Genomic DNA, 23571 nt, shown 5'->3' on the forward strand with positions numbered 1-23571 from the left:
AGAAAATCTGATGCTGTAGCCAGCCTTCTTTAATGTACTCTCATTCCCCCAGACATGGGGGAATTGAGATGCTCTTTCCCCCTGGACCTTTACAATTTCATGTATGGTATGTCTGTATGTATGTTTGGTTTTTTATATTAATGGGTTTTTAATCATTTTTAGTATTTATTGGATTATTATTGTACATTGTTTTATTATTGCTGTCAGCCGCCCCAAGTCTCCAGAGAGGGGCAGCATACAAATCCAATAAATGAGTGAATGAATGAATGAATGAATGAATGAATGAATGAATGAATGAATAAATGAATAAATGAATAAATAAATAAATAAATAAATTCTCATCCCAACCTAAGCTAGGGGAAGAACTAGGTTTTAAGTGCTGTCTCTAAGGATGAAAGAACAAGGACATAAGGGATCCTAGGGGTGAGGGTGTCCATAGGGCAGGGGCCAGGGGTGGGCTGCTGCCCGGATGGGAGGGGGAATGCAGTGGGGTAGTAAAAATGGAGCTACACCCCAGAGCACCCAATTTGCACTGAAAGATGTTGAAAGAAAATGCAGGGCGTCCTGCAAAAGCCACGCCCACAGTGTGGTAATAAAATTTTTGGTAGCTCTTCACTGGTAGGGGCTGCAATAGGAAAGGCATGCTTCCAAAGGCACACAACATGACAGTATTTGAGGGGAGGGACCTGCAGTGGGATGGGCAGGTGACCTCTGCCCTGTGGGATGCACAGGTGAACTCAGGGACATTATTTATGCCTTGTAAAGCTTGAGAAGTTATAGTCAGAAACAGGGGTGGGATTCACTTAATTTACCTACTGGTTCACCCAGCACTGAAAATGTGAGTGTTTGCATGCGTACATCCCTTTTACACCAGGGAGGAAATGCTCCTAGTTCACTCATGCTTGGAGAGCTGGTTGCAAAGGGAGTGTGAGGCTCCTCCCACCCACCCAGATACCGCCATTTAGATTCTTTTACCTTTTTCCATGCACAGAATGCTTTGCGCATGTGCCAAGGGTAAAGGGCTCAAATAGCAGCTTCCAGGCAGGTGGGCGGAGCCTCATGCTCCATTCATGCCTGGCTCTCTAACAACTGACAGGCACGAGCGAACTGGAAGCATTTCAGCCCTGTTTTTCACATGTGCTTTGCTCACATGCACAGCTTGCAATCCTACGCACGGCTTCAAAACATCCTTAAATAGAACAACATAGTTGGGTGGGCACACCCACCTGAAGGTTGCTATTACTAGTTCGCCCAAACCAGTCCAAACTGGCTGAATACCACCTCTGATCAGAACCCTGATAGGTACCCAGAATAGCACATAATATAGAAAGAAGGCAAAGTACCCCTATACTATATGCACAATTGCAATGCAACAAAGCTCCTGATTACTTTGATGGAACTCAAAGGTGAAGCCAGCTGACTCTCTCCTACATTTTATCTACAAAAAGCAATTTTAGCCCTGAATAATGAAGCTACCATGAGGGAAACTCTGAGAGGTTTATTTAAGTACTAATAAATTAGACTGTCACGACTTTTGTTTTAAAGGGGAAATATATTCTGATCAATAGAGGCAAAGATTGCGGCTCAAGTGAACAGGGCTTGGAGGCTGAAAGGATGATCTAAAGCAGACGGAACCTGCTTAGTTTAAGCTGCGTAGTATTCTTCAAAAAAGATGAGAGAGATAATGGGAGGAAATATCACACATCACACAAGGATGCATATGAATTTTATTCTCAAACTGCAAATAGCACAAAGGACTATTATGTGAATGAAAAATCACTTTATGTACTTAGAAACATAGAAGATTGACGGCAGAAAAAGACCTCATGGTCCATCTGGTCTGCCCTTATACTATTTCTTGTATTTTATCTTAGGATGGATATATGTTTATCCCAGGAATGTTTAAATTACTGTGGATTTACCAACCACATCTGATGGAAGTTTGTTCTAAGCATCTACTACTCTTTCAGTAAAATAATATTTTCTCACGTTACTTCTAATCTTTCCTCCAACTAAGCTCAGATTGTGCCCCCTTGTTCTTGTGTTCACTTTCCTATTAAAAACCCTTCCCTCCTGGACCTTATTTAACCCTTTAACATATTTAAATGTTTCGAACATGTCCCCCCTTTTCCTTCTGTCCTCCGGACTATACAGATTGAGTTCATTAAGTCTTTCTTGATAGGATTTATGCTTAAGACCTTCCACCATTTTTGTAGCCCGTCTTTGGACCCGTTCAATTTTATCAATATCTTTTTGTAGGTGAGGTCTCCAGAACTGAACACAGTATTCCAAATGTGTTCAGTTCTGGAGACCTCATCTACAAAAAGATATTCAATTTTATCAATATCTTTTTGTAGGTGAGGTCTCCAGAACTGAACACAGTATTCCAAATGTGTTCAGTTCTGGAGACCTCATCTACAAAAAGATATTGATAAAATTGAACGGGTCCAAAGATGGGCTACAAAAATGGTAGAAGGTCTTAAGCATAAAACTTAAGTACATACATGTTGGCTTGTCTCGGTTAGCTACGTTATGAAACCTTTGACAATACCGAGCAGAGAATTTAATAGAGTGTGGATGTTTGATAAAGCCAAGATACAGACTTAGTTAAATAAGTGTTACTTACATATAAACAAAATATAAACAATCCAAAATATGCATGCAGCAAATACAGAACAATACAGAATATAGATAACAAGCACAAAGCTAAAATATATAGATAAAGCACAAAGCTAAAATACAATAAGATAGATAAAAGCACAAAGCTAATACAAGCACAGAGCTTAGAAAAACAACTCCCCTGTCTCAGGCAAATATAAAGTAACAAGGAAGTGACCAGGCACGATCATGAGCTTTTATAGCTTCAATGAGACATAGCCTTGAACATTTACTCTGCAATTAAATGTTACCTCTTTGAGTGCACATTAACCCTTTAAGTACAAGTTTGGTACAGTTTACAATATGCAGTTTATAATGGCAATCCCTAACACACGTGTACTCCTGTACTAACAATACATATGTATTTATATATAGAGAAGTCATACCTGAGGGCACAAAGTCTCCAAGTGATTGGCTGCTGTTTGGACAATGTTAATTCCTTCTTCATTTGTGGATACCGAGCAAGCAAGATTAGCCATCTGAAAAAGGGTGAGGAAAAACACTATGAGTAAATTTTGTTAAGTCATAGAAAACCTTACATGATCTTTTCTCCATAAATAACTTGGGTTATAATCAAGGCCCTTTAAATCAAACTGATTTGGTGAGATGCATTTTATTAGAAGCAGTTGTCATTTAATGATTACCTTGGTTAGTAGGTAAGAGCATTAAAAAAAAACCCAACAAAGCTACAACTGGTCCTTGGGCTTATAATTACCATGGTGTCCCAATTTAAGTGAATGTTAAATACAGTAGTATTAATTGGGACTTTAACATGTAATTGCAAAAGATAGCTCATATAGGAAAAACCACAAGCCATTTTTTAATTGAGATTCCATTCAAATTGTCTCAGAAGAACTTGTTATGTTGAATAAAGCTCACTGCAGTCTAATAGTGAAACTACCTTTGTTGTGTTCCTATGTAAATATGTTGTATGTAAATAGGTTATGTTAATAAGTGTATGCTAATCCACTCTATCTGCACCCTGGCCACCGATTGGTTAATTCGTGGCCGGGAAATTCAAGCGTCTGTCAAAGGCAAAACCCAAGCCACGGCTCTTGTCTTTTTGCCACAAACTTCGAGCATACACTTTGCTACTGTATCTTTTCGTACGGGTCGATTGCTAAGAAAAAGAATCAGGCAACCACGTGTCTTGCAAGTTTGTCCAGATCTAACACTGGCAACGAAGAAAACTTGAACTGACACCAAACGAAGTCATGGAAGCATCCTCAGTAGCCCAGGCACCAGAATTCTTCGACCCAGAAAAGACTACCTGGGACATGTACATGGAGAAGTTCAAAAACTTCCTAGAAGCATCCGGCCATGAGGATGCCAGTGACAATATGAAGCGGGCAATCTTCTTCAATTGTTATGGCCCATTCATCTACGAGCTTTCCAAAACGCTCACGAATCCAGTTCCAGTAAGAACGGTACCATGGGCCACCTTAACAGACAAGCTACAGACCCATTTCAAACCAACCAAGCCATCGAGGGTGTACAGACATAAGTTCGAGTGTTGAAGGCAAGCGGAAGGAGAAACGATAAGCTAGTTCACAACATGGCTCAGAACACTGCTCGCCAAGTGCAAATACGAGAGCCCAGAATCGTGACTGCTAGACAGAGTGATCATCAGAATGTGCAACGAAGCCCTCCAAAATAAACTGATCACCGAAGAGGACACCACGTTACAGGTTGTCCTCAAACAAGCCCGAGCAGTAGAGGTTTCCCAACAAGCCCCCAAAGAGCTCAAGAAAAGTGCAACTACCGTAAACCTCATAAAAGCCAAGAGTAAAGGGACAGTGGAATGACAACCCCAAAGAAGAACTTGCTGACCAGATGGAGCAAAGCTGCCTGCAGGTAACATCTGGCAACACAAGAAACCACGCAAGCTCAACCCAGTGGCAAGGCTGCAGAGGTCCTTATCCGAGAGCAAGGTGCCCCTTCAGAGACACTGTCTGCTGCCGCTGCAACAAACGAGGCCACATTGCCATCGCCTGCCGAGCCGTCCTCCAAGACAACTTCTCACCACAACCCAGAAATCAGGGGTCATTTGGAAGTGGCAACTACAAACCCAATCACCCCTCAACCAACTCATTGAGACACTACCCACGAAAAGTAGAGGGAAACGGACGAGATCTAAACCGAGGTAACCATTACCCCACAGTAAATTACACCGTGCCCGAGGGAAAAAGCAAAATCTCGGTGTCCTTATTACTAAATGGCCATCCTTGTTACATGGAGTTGGACACTGGATCAAAATTTACCATCATAACTGTTGTGGTTGGCTCTGGCCCAGCTGCTGCCCCAGGGAATGGGGAGGTGGATGCAAGGGAAAATCCAACATGTCACAGGCCTGTGTTATTGCCGACAGAATCAGATCAGAGTTTAGTTTCTTCAGATGAAGAAAAAGGAGGGAGTGACTCGGCAGAGGAGGGCTTGGCACACAGCCAAGACAGTCAATCTTCCTTATCTTCTATGCTTCAGATGATGACATTTTGGATCCACACAAGCGCAGAATTATGCGTAGAAGAGACCAAGTAAGAACATATTACAGGAAATAAGGGACGCCACCTGTGTTTGGGTGGGGCTCCAGTAATTAGGGATGCTGCCATTGGCCATTGTGGAAGAATATCTGTTGCAGTTTCATCAGGAATCTTGTGTGCTGGACTTTGTTGCTTTTTCACGCCTTTGAAACCAAAGCAGAGCAGCGTGTGTGTGTGTCTCCCTTTGTTGGAAGAAGAAGGGGTGTGAAGTTTCTCCCCAGCTGTGGGCTAAGTACTTAATGTCTGCTTAAGGAAAATTGTAGAGACTACCTGGTTGTTTTGGGAAGAGTGCTCTTTGCAATACAAAAAGATTGCTTAGTTTATTTTGACTTTTGTGATAAAGAACATTGTTTTGAATTTTCAAACGTATGTGTGTCTGAAATTTGTATCCTTGAATTTTCGGGAGGCTCCTATCAGAGAGCCCGACAGAACAATAACCTGGCACAAACTGAGACTGTATATGCCAAACCTGACCAAACAAACTCTTGAACTGGTTTCAACAACTGTAAGGGATTTTCAGGGAAACGGGGTCCCGATTCTGGGGTGGGTAGAAATTCCAGTAATTTTCAAGATTATTAAAATTTGTAATCTGTAAATCTGGATTAATAGCATTAGCAATAGCACTTATATACTGCTTCATAGTGCTTTTACAACCCTCTCTAAGTGGTTTACAGAGCCAGTATATTGCTCCCAACAATCTGGGTTCTCATTTTACCCACCTCAGAAGGATGGAAGGCTGAGTTAACGTTGTTCCTGGTGAGATTTGAACTGCCAAACTGCAGGCAGCCGGCAGCAGCAGAAGTAGCCTGGTGTGCTGCACTCTTAACCACTTCACCACTTTGGCTCTTTATGATGATTCAGTAGACCCCAGAAACCTTTTATGCTCTTTTTTGCTTACAAAAAAGCCTACAAAACAGCCTACAAAACTTTTGCCAGACCCACCCTTGACTACTGCTCATCTGTCTGGAACCCATACCACATCTGAGACATTAACACCCTTGAAAACGTCCAAAGATATTTCACCAGAAGAGCCTTTCACTCCTCCACTCGAAACAGAATACCCTACGAAAATAGACTAACAATCCTGGGTCTAGAAAGCCTAGAACTACGGCGCCTAAAACATGACTTAAGTATTGCCCACAAGATCATATGCTGCAACGTCCTACCGGTCAATGACTACTTCAGCTTCAACCACACAACACAAGAGCACGCAACAGATTCAAACTTAATACGAACCACTCCAAACTTGACTGTAAATAATATGACTTTAACAATCGAGATGTCGAAGCGTGGAACTTATTACCGGACTCAATAGTGTCAACCCCTAACCCCCAACATTTCTCCCTTAGACTATCCACGATTGACCTCTCCAGGTTCCTAAGAGGCCAGTAAGGGGTGTACATAAGTGCACTGGTGTGCCTTTCATCCCCTGTCCAATTGTCTTTCCTTTATCTCATATATTACATATATTTTCTTCCTTTCATATATCTTCTCTTCTATTTTCACTTTTATCCTTATATATATTACTTCATGTTATTTTCTTCCTATGTGTTCTGTCGAGCTCTCTGGTAGAATCCTCCCAAAAATGCACAGATACAATTTCAGACACACACGCGTTTGAAAATTCAAAACAATGTTCTTTATAATGAAAATTCACTTAACCAAGCCCTCTTTTGGGATAGCAAAGAGCACTCATCTCCAAACAAACTGGTAATTTGTACAGGTTTCCTTATCAGTTCTGTGATACTTATCTTGCAGCTGTGAGGCAATTCACAGTCCTTCTTTTTTCACAAAGTGAAACACACTTTGCCCTGGTTTAGTTTCAAAGCAGGGGAAAATCAGCACACAAAAGGTCCAAGTCAGTAAAACAGTCACGAAACACAACGATCAGATAATCCTCCACAATGGCCAAACCCACAGGCTGCTCTTTATAGCAGCCTCACTAATTACCACAGCCCCACCCAACCACAGGTGGCCTCATTTTCTTTGATAATAATCTTTCAGTTGTTGTTGCCTATGTATCGCTCTCCGCATGCATGGCTGTATCATTAACTCTTGTTCTGAATACAAGGAGGAGCTAGATAATTGATCTCCTTCTGAGCTGTCTGCCACACTCCCCTCCTCCCTGTCACTCATGTCTTCTTGGTCAGAGGAGCCTTCATCAGCAGATTCCACCGGGGGCAAAACAGGCCTGCAGCATGTGGATGTCTCCCCCACATCCACAGTCCTTGGGGCAGGAGCTGGGTCAGAGCTAACCACAACAGTATGTATTTGTGTATTGGACAAATGAATGAATGAATAAATAAATAAATAAAAATAAATTTATGTTGGCGGGTGTAAACACTGTAGAATGTTGTACCTGAACAGGATATCTGTTATACTGCCAGAGAGAGAAATGTTGCATGCAAAGACTAGCAGAGAATTCGGTTACATTCTGTCAGTACTGTATTATCCTTTCCTTAGGTTGAAATACCTTTGTCTCAATAAAGATTGTCAACTTCTATTGAATAGAATCCTTTCAGTTTATTAAAAACTGTTAAGATAATTTGCTGAAAAGGGTAAAGAAAGAAAGAAATGGCAAAGGGGAAGAGAATGTGCCAAGTGTAATTATAGCTTTAAAACATCTGCAGTTTCACATCGGTAGCATCTTCTCTTATTATTATAATCGGATTCAATGTCGCATGCATACCCATTCCCCTCTGCTACTAATGATATTATTAGAGACACAATCAAAAAGTAAAATGCTCAATTACTTGCATATGCAACATTTAGAACATACAAATCTAAAATGTATTGTGAGATCATTGACATTTAAAAATGTAACTATTGAAAATATTTTTTATTCTAATTGGAAAGTATCTGAAATATTATCAGTGAAATGGGATTAGTTGAACACAATTAAGCAAATACAAGTGCCATCAAGATTATTTAAATAGGAAGCAAAGATACCTAAATATATTTTAAAGAAAATAAATCATAATTATAGAGATAGAGATAGATAGATAGAGGCAGAGGGATGATATAGATAGATATATGTTGTGGTTAGCTCTGGCTCAGCTCCTGCCCCAAGGAATGTGCAGGTGGATGTGGGGGAGACATCCACCTGCTGCAGGTCTGTTTTGCTCCCAATGGAATCTGCCTACGAAGTCTCCTCTGACCAAGGAGGCCTGAGTGACAGGGAGGAGGAGAGTTTGGCAGACAGCCCAAGAGGAGATCAATCATCTGTATCATCCTTGGATTCTGAACAAGAATTAATGACACATCCACGCATGCGTAGAGTGATGCATAGAAAGCAACAACTAAAGGATTATTACAAGAGAAAATGAGGCCACCTGTGATTGGGTGGGACTGCTGTAATTAGTGCTGCTGCTATAAATAGCAGCATGTGGGTTTGGCCGTTGTGGAGAATTATCTGATCGTTGTGTTTCATGAATGTCTTGCTGACTCTGGCCTTTGTTTGTTGACTTTTCACCACTTTGAAACCAAAGCAGAGCAAAGTGTGTTTCACTTCGTGGAAGAAGAAGGGCTGTGACTTTCTTCACAGCTGCAAGCTAAGTACTTACGAACTGATAAGGGACTTGTACAAACTACCAGGTTGTTTTGGGACAAGTGCTCTTTACAATACAAAAAGAGTGCTTAGTTTATTTTGAATTTTGTGACAAAGAACATTGTTTTGAATTTTCAAACGTGTGTGTACCTTTGAATTTTTGGGAGGCTCCTACCAAAGAGTCCGGCAGAACAGATATAGATAGATATAGATATAGATTATATAGATATAGATGGAGATGGAGATAGATATAATTATAGATATAGATAGATAGATATAAATATATCTCGGATAGGGAACATTGTAGAGAAATGCAAAACATTCTACTGTTCCCTGGCATATCCTTGGAATATCATAAATCACATCCCGTTTTGGAAGATTTCCTTTTAAAAACCTGCAAAAATATTCGAGTTTTATTTTAGCTTAGTTCCAAATCTAAACTGATTCTCTGAATGGAACATGCAGACAGCCAAATGATTCTACTAATCAATTATTAGCATCTAATAATATATAGCATGCATCTCATTCAATTGCTTTTCATAGATGGTGTACTTGGAATGTTCATTCAGCAAAAGTGGGTAAACTTGAGTAAAGAATTGTTGGGACTTAGATCTATCACTTGCTGTCCTGTGAAGGCAAAGTATAACAAAAGTTATACAGTACCTTAAAGGCTGAGCAATTTTATTATCACATACAATTTCATTATCACATTCACTTCTTCAAATGAATGGAATGCATTTGTATAAGGAAGATTTTAGAAGTAAATAACAAGGATGTGATAAGGATGTGAATATTAGTTGATGTAAATTGTTGGATCATACTGAGGAGCAACATTCCTCCTCCTGCTCCACTTAACAAGATTTATTTTCCTAACAGCAGAACTTCAGCAGAACTGACAGTTAACAACACAGAACTACTTTTGCTTGCTTTAGCGTGGCAAAAACACATCTATTTTCCCTTCGGCAATGTTGAAACTCCACCCTTCTTCTCCACTGACCCCCTGACGTGCCAAATACATCACTGCAGTATTTAAGCCAATCCTCTCCTTAATATCTTCTTCCAGACCTCTGTTCTCTACGTTTTTGAACCCTTCTGAATTTAGGGTTAACCCAGCGAGCATCTGATTCTCCCTCGCTAGATCCTGAATTCATAGCCCCATCCTGTGGCTGGCCTCCCACCTGTTCTACTACCTGTAACCCCGGGGCCCCCACTAACTCATAAACGCTATCTGAATCCGAGTCCTCAATATCTTCATCATCCTCCAACTGATCAGGAGTATGTACAACAATAAGTACATTGTCTTGGTCAGATACTTTTCCCTCATGGAAAAATCAACTGGTCCAAATTGGAAAGTTTTTGGGTATAAAAAAATATTGGGTATTTATGTTTTTTTAAAGTGATAGGATGCCTTCAATGATGACTTTGACAAGCCAGTAAACAATGACGAACTGCATAAATACAGTGATTATGGCAGAATAAGATGGCTTGATCTATTACACAAATTGAGAAGGTCAAAATTTTGTAGGTTTAATAACTTAAAAATTAGAAATCTCATTTATATGGAGATATCCTCTTAACTTGCCACAGACATTCCAAAACGTTATTATTGTATTATTTTTATGCTGCTTTTTTAGATATGCTAGAATTGCATTTTTTTAAAAAAATCTTTTGTTTGGTAAAATAACCTTAGAATAACTTAGAGAATGTTTTAAAATATGAGGCAAAGAAAAGAGCAATTCAAGCAACTGAAATCATGTTCTTATAATACATCAAAGATAAGTAATTGAGTGCCATATGCATAGTAAATCTTCTTCATCATTTTATGGTGTTACTTGGATAATTCCAAACTTCCTGGACCAAAATCAAATTTCTAAAAAATATTAGTCAGTGAAGCAATTATTTGTACTTGGTTTTTTTGGGTTGTGGAAGGTGAATGAGGAAATGATTATGATGACCAATAGCTAACTCTAGCTCTGAAGCTACAAATACTTCATCATTACTCATGTAGGTTACATGATGTTGTGAACGCTCCTTGTCCACCTCTGGTAATGTTTATCTATCTATCTATCTATCTATCTATCTATCTATCTATCTATCTATCTATCTATTTATTGGATTTGTATGCTGCCCCTCTCCGAAGGCTCGGGGCGGCTAACAGCAATAATAAGACAGCATATAATAATAATCCAATACTAAAAACAATTTAAAACCCATTATAATAAAAACCAAACAGACATACAGACATACCATGCATAAAATTGTAACGAGTATCTCAGTTCCCCCATGCCTGGCAGCAGAGGTGGGTTTTAAGTAGCTTATGAAAGGCAAGGAGGGTGGGGGCAATTCTAATCTCTGGGGGGAGTTGGTTCCAGAGGGCCGGGGCCGCCTCAGAGAAGGCTCTTCCCCTGGGTCCCGCCAAGCTGCATTGTTTAGTTGACGGGACCCGTAGAAGACCCACTCTGTGGGACCTAACTGGTCGCTGGGATTCGTGCAGCAGAAGGTGGTCCCGGAGATCTTAGATTCTGAGGAGGATGAGCCAGGCCCCTCTGGATACCCTGGGCCAGTGGGGTTGCCAGCTGATGCAGAGAGTGTGGGAGAAAGCAAAAAGCAGTTTGAACCTGGGGAACTACCAGAGGGGGATGATATACCAATGGGGGAGTGGTGTCAGTCAGAGGATGAAGCAGACATTAGAGTGGATGACCCACTTTTAGATGCTAGATATAGGAGGTTACTGAGAAGACAACAGAACTTGTATAGTAAAAGGAAATAGGCTTGTAGCTTTACCTCTTAGGGATTTGATGATACTCCCAGCAAGTATAAAAGCAAATGATTTTGCGAAATGCGAGGTGGGGTTTCAACATTGCTTCATGGATGCTGTATTAGAGTTGGGGTGCTTAAAAATGTTCCACCCGAAACCTGATTTCTGATTTGCTAAAAACTCTTTGCCAAACGCTGCAGGACTATTAGAAAATTGGTGAGCTGACTTTTCTCTTCTGTGCTGCATTTCCTTTATTATCTCGCAAGAATGCAATTAGGCTGAAGTTGGTACCTTTCCCGGAAACTAATCTGATCATTTCCCAGCAGAGAAAATATATTCCCTAAACAAATTCGACAAACTGTTTTTTGCTTAATGCTGTGTTTCTCAATAAAGAGTGTGATTTTAAGCTGAAAATAGTGGGGTTTAGTCAGTGTTTTCACTCCGATAGCCTGGGAACAGAACACATGCTATTAAGAGTCCCTCTTCCACACAGTATTCTTTCAACCAAAGCATTCAGAAAATTCCTCTGCATAAAATATAAGTAGATAAAGACAGGAAGAGATGTTTGATCAGGTCCTGAACTAATTAGAGTTTTATAACTCCAAACCAGCACTTTGAATAGGCTCAGAAACCTACTGGAAGTTACAGAGGCTATAAGGGGGCTCTGTAATATATTCTTATATGTTGTACCATTTTCTTCTTTCCAACTGTCTTCAACATTTCAAAATTCTTGCTACGAGATTCTTGTGGGAGATTCTCAAATGAAGCCGGATACAAATGGGGGTGGGTGTTGAACAACTAGCCTTGTGGTGCAACCAGAACAATCTAGAACTGAACGCACTCAAAACCATAGAAATGGTGATAGACCTTAGGAGAACCCCTCCCATCCTACCACCTCTCACAATACTAGAAAATACAGTATCAACAGTAGAGATCTTCAAATTTCTAGGTTCTATCATATCTCAAGACCTAAAATGGTCACCTAACATTTGGGTTGCAGCACCAAACCAGACAGTTATAGAGGTGCAGATGACAGACTCAATGATTCCTCTGTAGAACTGTATCTGGGCAGTTTGAGCTTCCTGAGCTGGCACAGAAAGAACATTCTTTGTTGTGCTTTTTGATGATGTTTTTGATGTTATATGACCATTTTAGGTCTTGAGATATGATAGAACCTAGGAATTTGAAGGTCTCTACTGTTGATACTGTGTTGTCTAGTATTGTGAGAGGTGGAAGTGTGGATGGGTTTCTCCTAAAGTCTACCACCATTTCTACGGTTTTGAGAGTGTTCAGTTCTAGATTGTTCTGGTCACACCACAAGGATAGTTGTTCAACTTCCCGTCTGTATGCGGATTCATCATTGTCTCGAATGAGTCTGATCACTGTTATATCATCTGCAAACTTCAGTAGTTTAACAAATGGATCGTTTGAGTTGCAGTCATTAGTGTATAGAGAGAAGAGAAGTGGTGAGAGTACACAGCCTTGAGGGGCACCTGTGCTAATTGTACATATATCTGATGTGGTTTTTCCTAGCTTCACCTGCTGCTTCCTGTCTGTTAGGAAGCTTGTGATCCACTTACAAGTGTGTTCAGGTAGCGCAAGCTGATTTAGTTTGGTTAAGAGAATGTCCGGTACGATGGTATTGAATGCTGAACTGAAGTCTACAAAGAGGACCCTAGCGTAGGTCATTGGAGATTCAAGATGTTGAAAAGCTTGTACTGTGACATCTGTACAAGACTGAAATTCTATAGCTGAAAGCTGCATAGATTAAGTGAAAGAAAAAGTGGTGCACATTTCAGTCCACGGTTTTCAAATATTCTGATTCATAAAGTAGAAAGCTGATGGGGAGCAGCACAGTCTGAGAAAAAACAGACCTAATTGCCTAATTACGATCACTTTCCTCAACCTGGGAAATAAATTATTTGTCATATAAAATTTGAGAAATATGTCCAATGTATGAACTGTGCACAATTTGTAAAATGTGCTTTTGTTAAGATAACAATGAGAGGTTTGTAGATTTGAAAACTTGATTCATGTATATGCCAAGAAAATTTACTATCTCCTCAAAGTCTCTTTTTAAAAAGAAGACACAAGACTCTTATTCAGGTCTAGTATACCAATAGGGGGGGGCTACTGCCCGGACCGGGGGGGGGACGACACAGTGGGGTAGCGAAAATGGAGCTCCATCCCAAAGCACCCAATTTGCATTGAAAGATGTTGAAAGAAAATGCATAAGCCACGCCCACAGTGTGGTAGTAAAAATTTTGGTAGCTCTTCACTGGGTACCAATTAAAAATGATAGTCAGTTCAGTGCTTAAGTGGCTGCTATCTCATTTTACCCAATATTAGTGCTAAAACTGAGGTTTTTGGAGTTTTCCCCCTAGGCCATTACAAATTATGCATGGTATGTTTGTGTGTATGTTTGGTTTTATAAATAAGGGTTTTTAGTTGTTTTATTATTGGATTGTCACATGTTGTTTTTATCATTGTTGTTAGCTGCCCTGAGTCTACGGAGAGGGGCAGCATACAAATCCAATAAATTATTATTATTATTAATTATTAAACCAGCCTTAATGGATTGGATCATATATAGTCCTTTGGAGAATTATTGACTTTAATCTTGTCCGGGTAAGTCATCTGAATTAAGAAATGCATATCTTATTTCTTTCATTAGAGTTCAAATGTATTTTGAAAAATCATCTGCAAGCTTCAGTAATAAAATTCAAGAAGTATAGTGAAAACAGATGGGTCGAAATAATAATAGATACAGCAATCCTCTTCAGAACTGACCATAAAGATATTAAAGTCACTAATTGTGTTTGCTTTTAGGATCAATTATTAATAGTAAAGGAACCAGCAGTCAAGAAATATACCACAGACTAATATTTGACAAAGTAGACATGTTATATGTTATATGTTGTGTGTGTGTTTTATATTATAAAAATATTTTTTAAAAAAAGACAAAGTAGACATGAAGACCTTGAAAAATATGTGCAGAAGTTAGGTTATGTCTATAGCTAAAAAGAATTGTGCAAACAATAATTTTCCCCATGACGTTCTATAGAAGCAAAACTGGACTTTGAAGAAGCAAGCGTGAAAGAGTATTGGCACTTCTGAACTTTGGTACTGGAGAAGACTGTTGAAGATAACATGGATAACCACGAAAACAAATGGATAATTGGAAAAAAAAATGACAAACAACACTTAAGGCACAAATGACTCAAAATAAAACTCAAATTATCTTACTTTAAAAACATTACACAAGCACCTAGGTTGTGAAGAAGTCTACAATATAGAGCAGAGGTGTCAAACTCACAGCCCACAGCCTGGATGTGTCATGTATTGGCCACACCCATCCTGGTTTAGTGAAGAGGAAAAAAGTGTGATATGTCATGTGACAACATGTTGTTGCAGATTTCATACCCCTGATATAGAGAAAGGTGGAAGAAAAGTGAAAAATGGATGATCAACAGGTAGATGGGTAGATTTGATTATAGTGGTGATGGATTCACTCATTGGAAGACATGAAGGGCCAGGTAGGATCAGATCATCCTGGAGGAAATTTAGTTATGTGGTTACTAAGAGAAGCATTAACTTGGCACACAATCAGCCAATAAATTAGACATTCTCCTGCAGAAAGGATACAGCCATTATATTCAATAGTTCAATAGTTCATAGCATTTAAAATGGAGAAGAGAACAATGAATTGCTCCCCCAGTCCCCCAATGAGTAGGCATCAAGGGCAAATGACCACAATAAATGATATCATTATCACACAAACAGCATGACTTATGCTCTTGTGTCAGACATCAGAACACCAGCACCTCATGATAAAATGTCTGGGATGACACCATCATGACATGTCATTTTGATGTCACTGCTGTGTTAGGGATGTCATCATCTCCCAGAAAAAAAGAAAGAAAAAAAGCAGCTTTACTGATGGCTAAGTATCAGATACATTTGCATTTTCGTAGTCCTTCTAGGAAAAATATTAAAGGATTTCTAAATGTATTTTCCAAAGCTTGCAAAATAATAATGCTGCAAATAACATCATACATAAAAGCATAGCCCAACCAATGTTACACCATTTTTTATGATGAATGTGCTAATTTAGATTGTTTATAGTACAATGCAGCACAAGTAGAATTTGCTTAGTTCCATACATTTTTGTATATTTTTTAAAAAATGAAAAGTATTCGTACATGGAACTTGCTCACAATACTGTATTCCTTATTTATTTATTGGATTTATATGCTGCCCCTCTCTGAGGACTCAAGGTGTCTTGCAACACATCAAAAAAACACAATATACAGTACATATCTAAATCTAATTAATTTAACTAATTTAACTAATTAAAATCATTCATTTCCATTCAGAAACAGACTTACCTACACTATTCGCCCAGGGGACTGGAATCTAATGGCCCCAAACCTGGTGATACAAATGAGTCTTTAGACTCTTACAGAAGGCAAGGAGGGTGGGGGCAGTACAAATCTGTGGGGGGAGCTGATTCCAAAGGGCTGGGTCCTCCACACAGAAGGCTATTCCTCTAGGTCCTGCCAAGCAGCAGTGTCTAGTTGACGGGACCTGGATAAGGCTGACTCTGTGGGACCTAACTGGTCGCTGGAACTCATGCGGCAGAAGGCGGTCCTGCAAGTAATCTGGTCCATTGCCATGTAAGGCTTTATAGGTCATAACCAACACTTTGAATTGTGTCTGGAAACCAATCGGCAACCAATACAGTCCGCAGAGTGCTGGAGAGATATGGGCATGCTTTGGAAGGCCCATAACCGCCTGCGTGGCTGCCTTTTGCATGATTTGAAGTTTCTGAACACTCTTCAAGAAGTAGCCCCATGTAGAGAGCATTGCAGTAGTCGAACCTCGAGGTGATAAGGGCATGAGTGACTGTGAGTAGAGACTCCCTGTCCAAATAGGGCCGCAATTGATGCAGCAGGGGAACCTAGGCAAACGTTCCCCTTGCCACAGGCCACAGATGATGCTCCAAGGTCAGCTGTGGATTGAGGAGGATGCCCAAGTTGCAGACCCTCACTGAGGGGGGGGTCAAAGATTACCCCCCAGGGTGATGGTCAGACTGATGGACGTGTCCTTGGGAGGCAGAACCCATAGCCACTCCATCTTGTCAGGATTGAGTCTGAGCCTGTTAACACCCATCCAGACCCCAACAGCCTCCAGACCCCGGCACATTACTTCAACTGCTTGTTTATTACTGCAGTACAAAACTAATACAAAAGTTGCATTAAAATGTGAATGGCAAACTTTTCATTTTAATTTTTATCCTAAGGCCTGTTTCTTTTCCTGTCAATTGTTGGGCATATTTTCATTCATTTTTCTCGAAGAGACAAGGTCAAGCATATTTATTTATTTATTTATTTTATTATTTAGATTTGTATGCCGCCCCTCTCCGTGATATTTATTCTGTAAGACTTTACTTATTTTATTTTTATTGTTCGTTTAAGGTATATATAGATACTGTATGTACGAAGGTTGCCAAGAAAATAATGCACCTTTTTTTTTCTCAGCCTACAGTAACAGTACAAATGTGAAACTTTAGATATACATTATTTGAATTGTCAGGAGTGCATGTGTAAATTTTGCATTTTTCAGACAGATAGCATAGCTGCAGCAGTGTTTCAAAATGGTGTCTGTAAATGATGTATGTTACAAGCAGTGTGTCATCATTAAATTTCTCACTGCGGAGAAAGAAACTGTTGGTAACATTCAAAAATGTTTGTGTACAGTTTATGGATAATCTGCAGTCAATAGAAGTACAGTTAGTCGCAGAAGACATTTGAGGATGATGAAGAGGTGATTCAAACAGTGCAGAAATGGCTACGAGACTAGACTTTCAATCCTGGGCCTAGAAAGCTTAGAACTAAGATGCCTTAAACAAGATCTAAGTATTGCCCACAAGATCATATGCTGCAACGTCCTGCCTGTCGGCGACTACTTCAGCTTCAACCACAACAACACAAGAGCACACAACAGATTTAAACTTAATATTAACCGCTCCAAACTTGACTGTAAAAAATATGACTTCAGTAACCGAGTTGTCGAAGCGTGGAACTCATTACCGGACTCCATAGTGTCATCCCCAAACCCCCAACACTTTACCCTTAGATTATCTATGGTTGACCTATCCAGATTCCTAAGAGGTCAGTAAAGGGTGAGTACAAGTGCACTAGAGTGCCTTTCGTCCCCTGTCCTATTGCTCTCCTATATCTCCTATTCCTTTCTTCTATTCCTATATCTCTTCTTCTATTCTTTCATTGATATGTTCTATGACTATACCTTCTTTTCTATTATTTCTTAGATATATTTTACTATGAGTATCTCCTCTATAACCTTCATCATATATTTTACTATGTGTATATAGATATATACCCACTAAAACCCTCATTGTGTATTGGACAAAATAAATAAATAAAAATATATAAAAATACTCTCTGAGACACGACAATAAACGTACATCACTTACAGATGCCATTTCAAAACACGGCTCCAGCTATGGTATCTATCTGAAGAAACACAAAATTTACACATACACTCCTGATAATTCAAATAATGTATATCTATATAATATATAATGTATCTAAAGTTTTGTATTTATACCATTACTATAGGCTGAGAAAAAAAATGTGGTGCATTGCTTTCTGGGCAAGCAGCATGTTGTCATTGAATTCCTCACTACAGAGAAACAAACTGTTGGGAATATTCACAAATGTTTGTGTACAGTTTATGGAGAATCTACAGTTGACAGAAGTACGGTTAGTTGTGGAAGACATTTTGAGGATGACTGAGAGGTGACTTCCAAAGTGTCCTTGGCTTTGTGACTAGAACAAGGAGTGGTACCAACAGGGCAAACACACCCTTGTGTCTCGCTGGAGGAAGGCCATAGAATGGGACAGAGATTACGTGGAAAAATAGGGAGTGTAGAAGAAACATCATTCTTTCTTGTGTGTACGTTTCACTGTGTTCAATAAATAATGGTTGAAGAGTGCATTACTTTCTGAGTGACCATCATACATCATTTACAGACGTCATTTCAAAACACTGCTGCAGCTAGGTTATCTGTCTGAAGAAACACAACATTTACACATGCACTCCTGACAATTCAAATAATGTATATCTAAAGTTTCACATTCATACAATTACTGTAGGCTGAGAAAAAACATGTGGTGCATTGCTTTCTGGGCAACCCTCGAAGATTGAATCTCACCAGGTTCAAGGTTGACTCAGCCTTCCACAGAAACATAGAAACGTAGAAATGTGGAAACGTGGAAACGTGGAAACGTGGAAACGTGGAAACGTAGAAACGTAGAAACGTAGAAGAAACGTAGAAGAAACATAGAAACATAGAAACATAGAAACATAGAAACATAGAAACATAGAAACATAGAAACATAGAAACATAGAAACATAGAAACATAGAAACATAGAAACATAGAAACATAGAAACATAGAAACATAGAAACATAGAAACATAGAAACATAGAAACATAGAAACATAGAAACATAGAAACATAGAAACATAGAAACATAGAAACATAGAAACATAGAAACATAGAAACATAGAAACATAGAAACATAGAAACATAGAAACATAGAAACATAGAAACATAGAAACATAGAAACATAGAAACATAGAAACATAGAAACATAGAAGAAACATAGAAACATAGAAGAAACATAGAAACATAGAAACATAGAAACATAGAAACATAGAAACATAGAAACATAGAAACATAGAAACATAGAAACATAGAAACATAGAAACATAGAAACATAGAAACATAGAAACATAGAAACATAGAAACATAGAAACATAGAAACATAGAAACATAGAAACATAGAAACATAGAAACATAGAAACATAGAAACATAGAAACATAGAAACATAGAAACATAGAAACATAGAAACATAGAAACATAGAAACATAGAAACATAGAAACATAGAAACATAGAAACATAGAAACATAGAAACATAGAAACATAGAAACATAGAAACATAGAAACATAGAAACATAGAAACATAGAAACATAGAAACATAGAAACATAGAAACATAGAAACATAGAAACATAGAAACATAGAAACATAGAAACATAGAAACATAGAAACATAGAAACATAGAAACATAGAAACATAGAAACATAGAAGTCTGACGGCAGAAAAAGACCTCATGGTCCATCTAGTCCAGTGTTTTTCAACCACTGTGCCGTGGCACACTAGTGTGCCGTGAGACATGGTCAGGTGTGCCGCGAAAAAGGAAGCTCAGGTTCCAGTCTCGCAAGTTTTTGCTGAGTGAGAGAGAGAGTGAGAGAGAGAAAGAAAGAGAGAGAAAGAGAGAGAGAAAGTGAGAGAGAGAGAGAAAGAGAGAGAAAGAGAGAGTGTGTGAGAGAGAGAGAGAAAGAAAGAGAAAGAAAGAGAGACAGTGAGAGAGATAGAAAGAAAGAAAGATAGAGAGTGGGAGAAAGAGTGAGAGAGAGAAAGAAAGAGAGAGAAAGAGAGAGAGAAAGTGAGAGAGAGAGAGAGAGAAAGAGAGAGAAAGAGAGAGTGTGTGTGAGAGAGAGAGAGAGAAAGAAAGAGAAAGAAAGAGAGACAGTGAGAGAGAGAGAGAGAGAGAAAGAAAGAAAGAAAGATAGAGAGTGGGAGAAAGAGTGAGAGAGAGAAAGAAAGAGAGAGAAAGAAAAGAGAGAGAGAGAAAGCAAGTGTCAGAGAGAAAGAAAGCAAGAGAGAGAGAGAGAGAGAGATAAATGAGCAAAAAGGGGAGGAAAAAAAGAGAAATGAGAAAATGATTGAGGCAGAGAATGAGAGGAAAGAGAGAGAAACAAAAGAGAGAGAGAAGTGACTCTTGATTTAAAGCATATGATAAAAAGCACCCAAAGAATGAGAGGAAAAAACCCTAGCCCTCACCTGTTTTTGGACACACACACACACACACAAGTGTGGGGAGGAGACAGGGATGGGAAAAGAGAGGAAAGTGTCATTTTGTGTCATTTTGGTTGGTGGTGTGCCCCAGGATTTTAAAATGTTAAAAATGTGCCGCTGCTCAAAAAAGGTTGAAAATCACTGATCTAGTCTGCCCTTATACTATTTTCTGTATTTTATCTTAGGATGGATATATGTTTATCCCAGGCATATTTAAATTCAGTAATCCTTCTGAGGTTAGTAAAATGAGGACCCAGATTGTTGGGGGCAGTATGCTGACTCTCTAAACCACTTAGAGAGTGCTATAAAACACTGTGAAGTAGTATATAAGTCTAAATGCTATTGCTATTATTTCTTTGATAAAAAGTATTTGGTTTCCATAATAGGGCTGGTTTTTTTTAAAAAAAATGTAAATGGGATATTCAGAATAAACAAAATAAGGTTATTTTTCATATAATGAATTTTCTAATTATTTAGGAATGGATGGCCACTGAATAGGCATCCTAAATTAATTGGAAGTGGAAAAAAATCAATGGTTAATAAATTGATTAACATTGTGCTACTCCACAACCAGAATTTCATGTCATTTATATCCTGTTATTGGAGAAATATACTTCTTTAAAGTCCTCTGAGGAACTTTCCAAAAACATCTTCCTCTCTTGATTTGGTCTAAATCTTTTCAAAGTTTTCATAACAATGACCAAAACTCTGGCCCTACCCCACATGGTATATGTAAATTCATTTTAAATCTATGAATTTTGTAAGTGATATTCTGCTGTCACCTTTATTTTAATAAATGCAGAAAAAATTTCACTTATGGGGACATTCATACTTTTTGCTCAAAAAATCAATTTCTCTCCCAAAAGTTTAATCAGAGCTGTTTCCATGTCCATTTATTTGAAGAATGCTACAAGGTGTTGTTGTTTTTTTTGATTTTTTTAAAATCACAAAAAGGGCAGTTCTTGAGATGTGAATAGCCAGGAAATCAATAGACATTTCTCCCTTATCTCTGCGGGTAACATTAAAGCCAGCACCAGCCACAGCGATGAATTCAGCAAGGAATTGTACCTTCATAGCAAGGAATTACAACAAATGTGAGAAGACTAAGAACCCTTTCACTGGAAGAACAGCATGTAATCCTTTTAGCTTCACTTACGTCAAGGAGTATTTTATCTTCCCTCCAATGGTAAGATGAAACCAAACATAAGGAAACAGATGTAGAATAATAAATTGATCTGCATTTCTGAAAAGGCAATGATGATATTGGGCTATAAGAAACCCATCTATGATTTGAGATAGTGCCAGTCTTGGCAGTTCTTTTAGGTGGGGAAGGATATAAGGCTGGCAAAATGTTCTCTGGTATTCTTTCAATCAATTCACTGCAGCCATTGATGACTATTGTTTTATTTATTTATTTATTTTGTCCAATACACAATGAGTATATAGTGGGTATATATCTATATACACATAGTAAAATACATGATGAAGGTTATAGAGGAGATACTCATAGTAAAATATATCTAAGAAATAATAGAAAAGAAGATATAGTAATAGAACATATCAATGAAAGAATAGAAGAAGAGATATAGGAATAGAAGAAATGTATAGGAGATATAAGAGAGCAATAGGACAGGGGACGGAAGGCACTCTAGTGCACTTGTACTCGCCTCTTACTGACCTCTTAGAAATCTGGATAGGTCAACCTATCGTGTTGGATGCGGAATAAGCACATGGAACACAAACTTGGGTTTTATGGGTCACTGTATTAATTTAAATCCAGACCTGCAGAGATAAACCAAATGGGGCGAAACTTCCATTCCAAACATTATTGGGCGACTATGGGTAAAAGCTTCTTGCTGAACAAGGGAAGGTTCCTTTGCCTTAAACTTGGCCTTGGCCTTCCCTTGCTCTCAGCCATGCCTAAGGCAGGTGGGAAGGCTCACCCCTGGCTTATCACCTGTAGGCATGAGGCAGGTGAGCCCCATGGGCACCCCCTCCCCAACACTCAATACTGACCAGAGGGACTGGAGGCAATTGACCTAGTCCTAATGAAACAAAGACAGCCATGCAATCCCTAACCTCTCCCAAGACAGGAAACAATGGAAGGAAACTAAACAAAGCGAACGGCAGCTTAACTCAAAGGAGAACATACTTGTCATGATGGCTATTGAATGGTGCATAAAACAGGGAACCATGGTAGGAAACTAAACTTCAGAGAAGCAACCATCATAGAATAGTCCTGCCTGAAAGCTTGCAAGAAGAGATAGAGCTGCTGTTTGCCATGAGTGATCCTCAATATTATATATATTAAGGGTAGTTAAATTCCTTCCTGGAAAAGAAAGATCTGGCCACTAAAACACAACCCTCAATATCATATGTATTTTTGCTCATTAGATTTCTTTATGCCTAGATAGGATAATTTGGAAAAGTGTTAAGTATCGGCTCATGTAAATCTATAACCAAAATACTGTATAGTTCTAATGCTATTAAATCAATACCAACGACCAGTCTGGATATAATCCAAATTCTATTATTATGTATGTTGTGCATGCAATCATTGGGTTTTGGATAACTGAAAGCACAGTTCCCCCCATCCTTGCCCAAGTATCCATTTCCTTGCCCAAGTATCCATTTCACTAAGATTTTTTCGTTTTACCAAACTTAGAATTATGTATGTATGTATGTATGTATGTATGTATGTATGTATGTATGTATGTATTTATTTATTTATTTATTTATTTATTTATTTATTTATTTATTTATTTATTTATTTATTTATTTATTTATTTATTTATTTATTTATTTATTTATTTATTTATTTATTTATTTATTTATTTATTTATTTATTTATTTATTTATTTATTTATTTATTTATTTATTTATTAGATTTGTATGCCGCCCCTCTCCATAGATTCAGGGCGGCTCACAGCATACAATAAAACAATTCATAACAAATCTAATAAATGTTTTACAAAATTTAAAAACCCCATTATTAAAGCAGACATACACACAAACATACCATACATAAATTGTATAGGCCCGGGGGGGGGGGGGAAATGCCTCAATTCCCCCATGCCTGACGGCAGAGGTGAGTTTTAAGGAGTTTACGGAAGGCAAGG

At 38.6% G+C, this 23571-nt stretch overlaps 1 protein-coding gene across 3 annotated transcripts in view; it reads right to left on the reverse strand.

Moving 5' to 3' along the window:
- CTNNA3 (catenin alpha 3) overlaps window positions 1–23571 on the reverse strand; it is a 1220185-nt gene that overhangs the window by 491337 nt on the left and 705277 nt on the right. For all 3 annotated transcript variants that reach the window (XM_070752167.1, XM_070752166.1, XM_070752168.1), the window contains exon 10: window positions 3045–3137. In XM_070752167.1, the coding sequence (XP_070608268.1) occupies window positions 3045–3137 (93 nt within the window). The remainder of the gene's footprint in view (window positions 1–3044; window positions 3138–23571) is intronic.

The sequence above is a fragment of the Erythrolamprus reginae genome, chromosome 5 (genome assembly GCF_031021105.1).
Source record: "Erythrolamprus reginae isolate rEryReg1 chromosome 5, rEryReg1.hap1, whole genome shotgun sequence".
NCBI classification, from domain to species: Eukaryota; Metazoa; Chordata; class Lepidosauria; order Squamata; family Dipsadidae; genus Erythrolamprus; species Erythrolamprus reginae.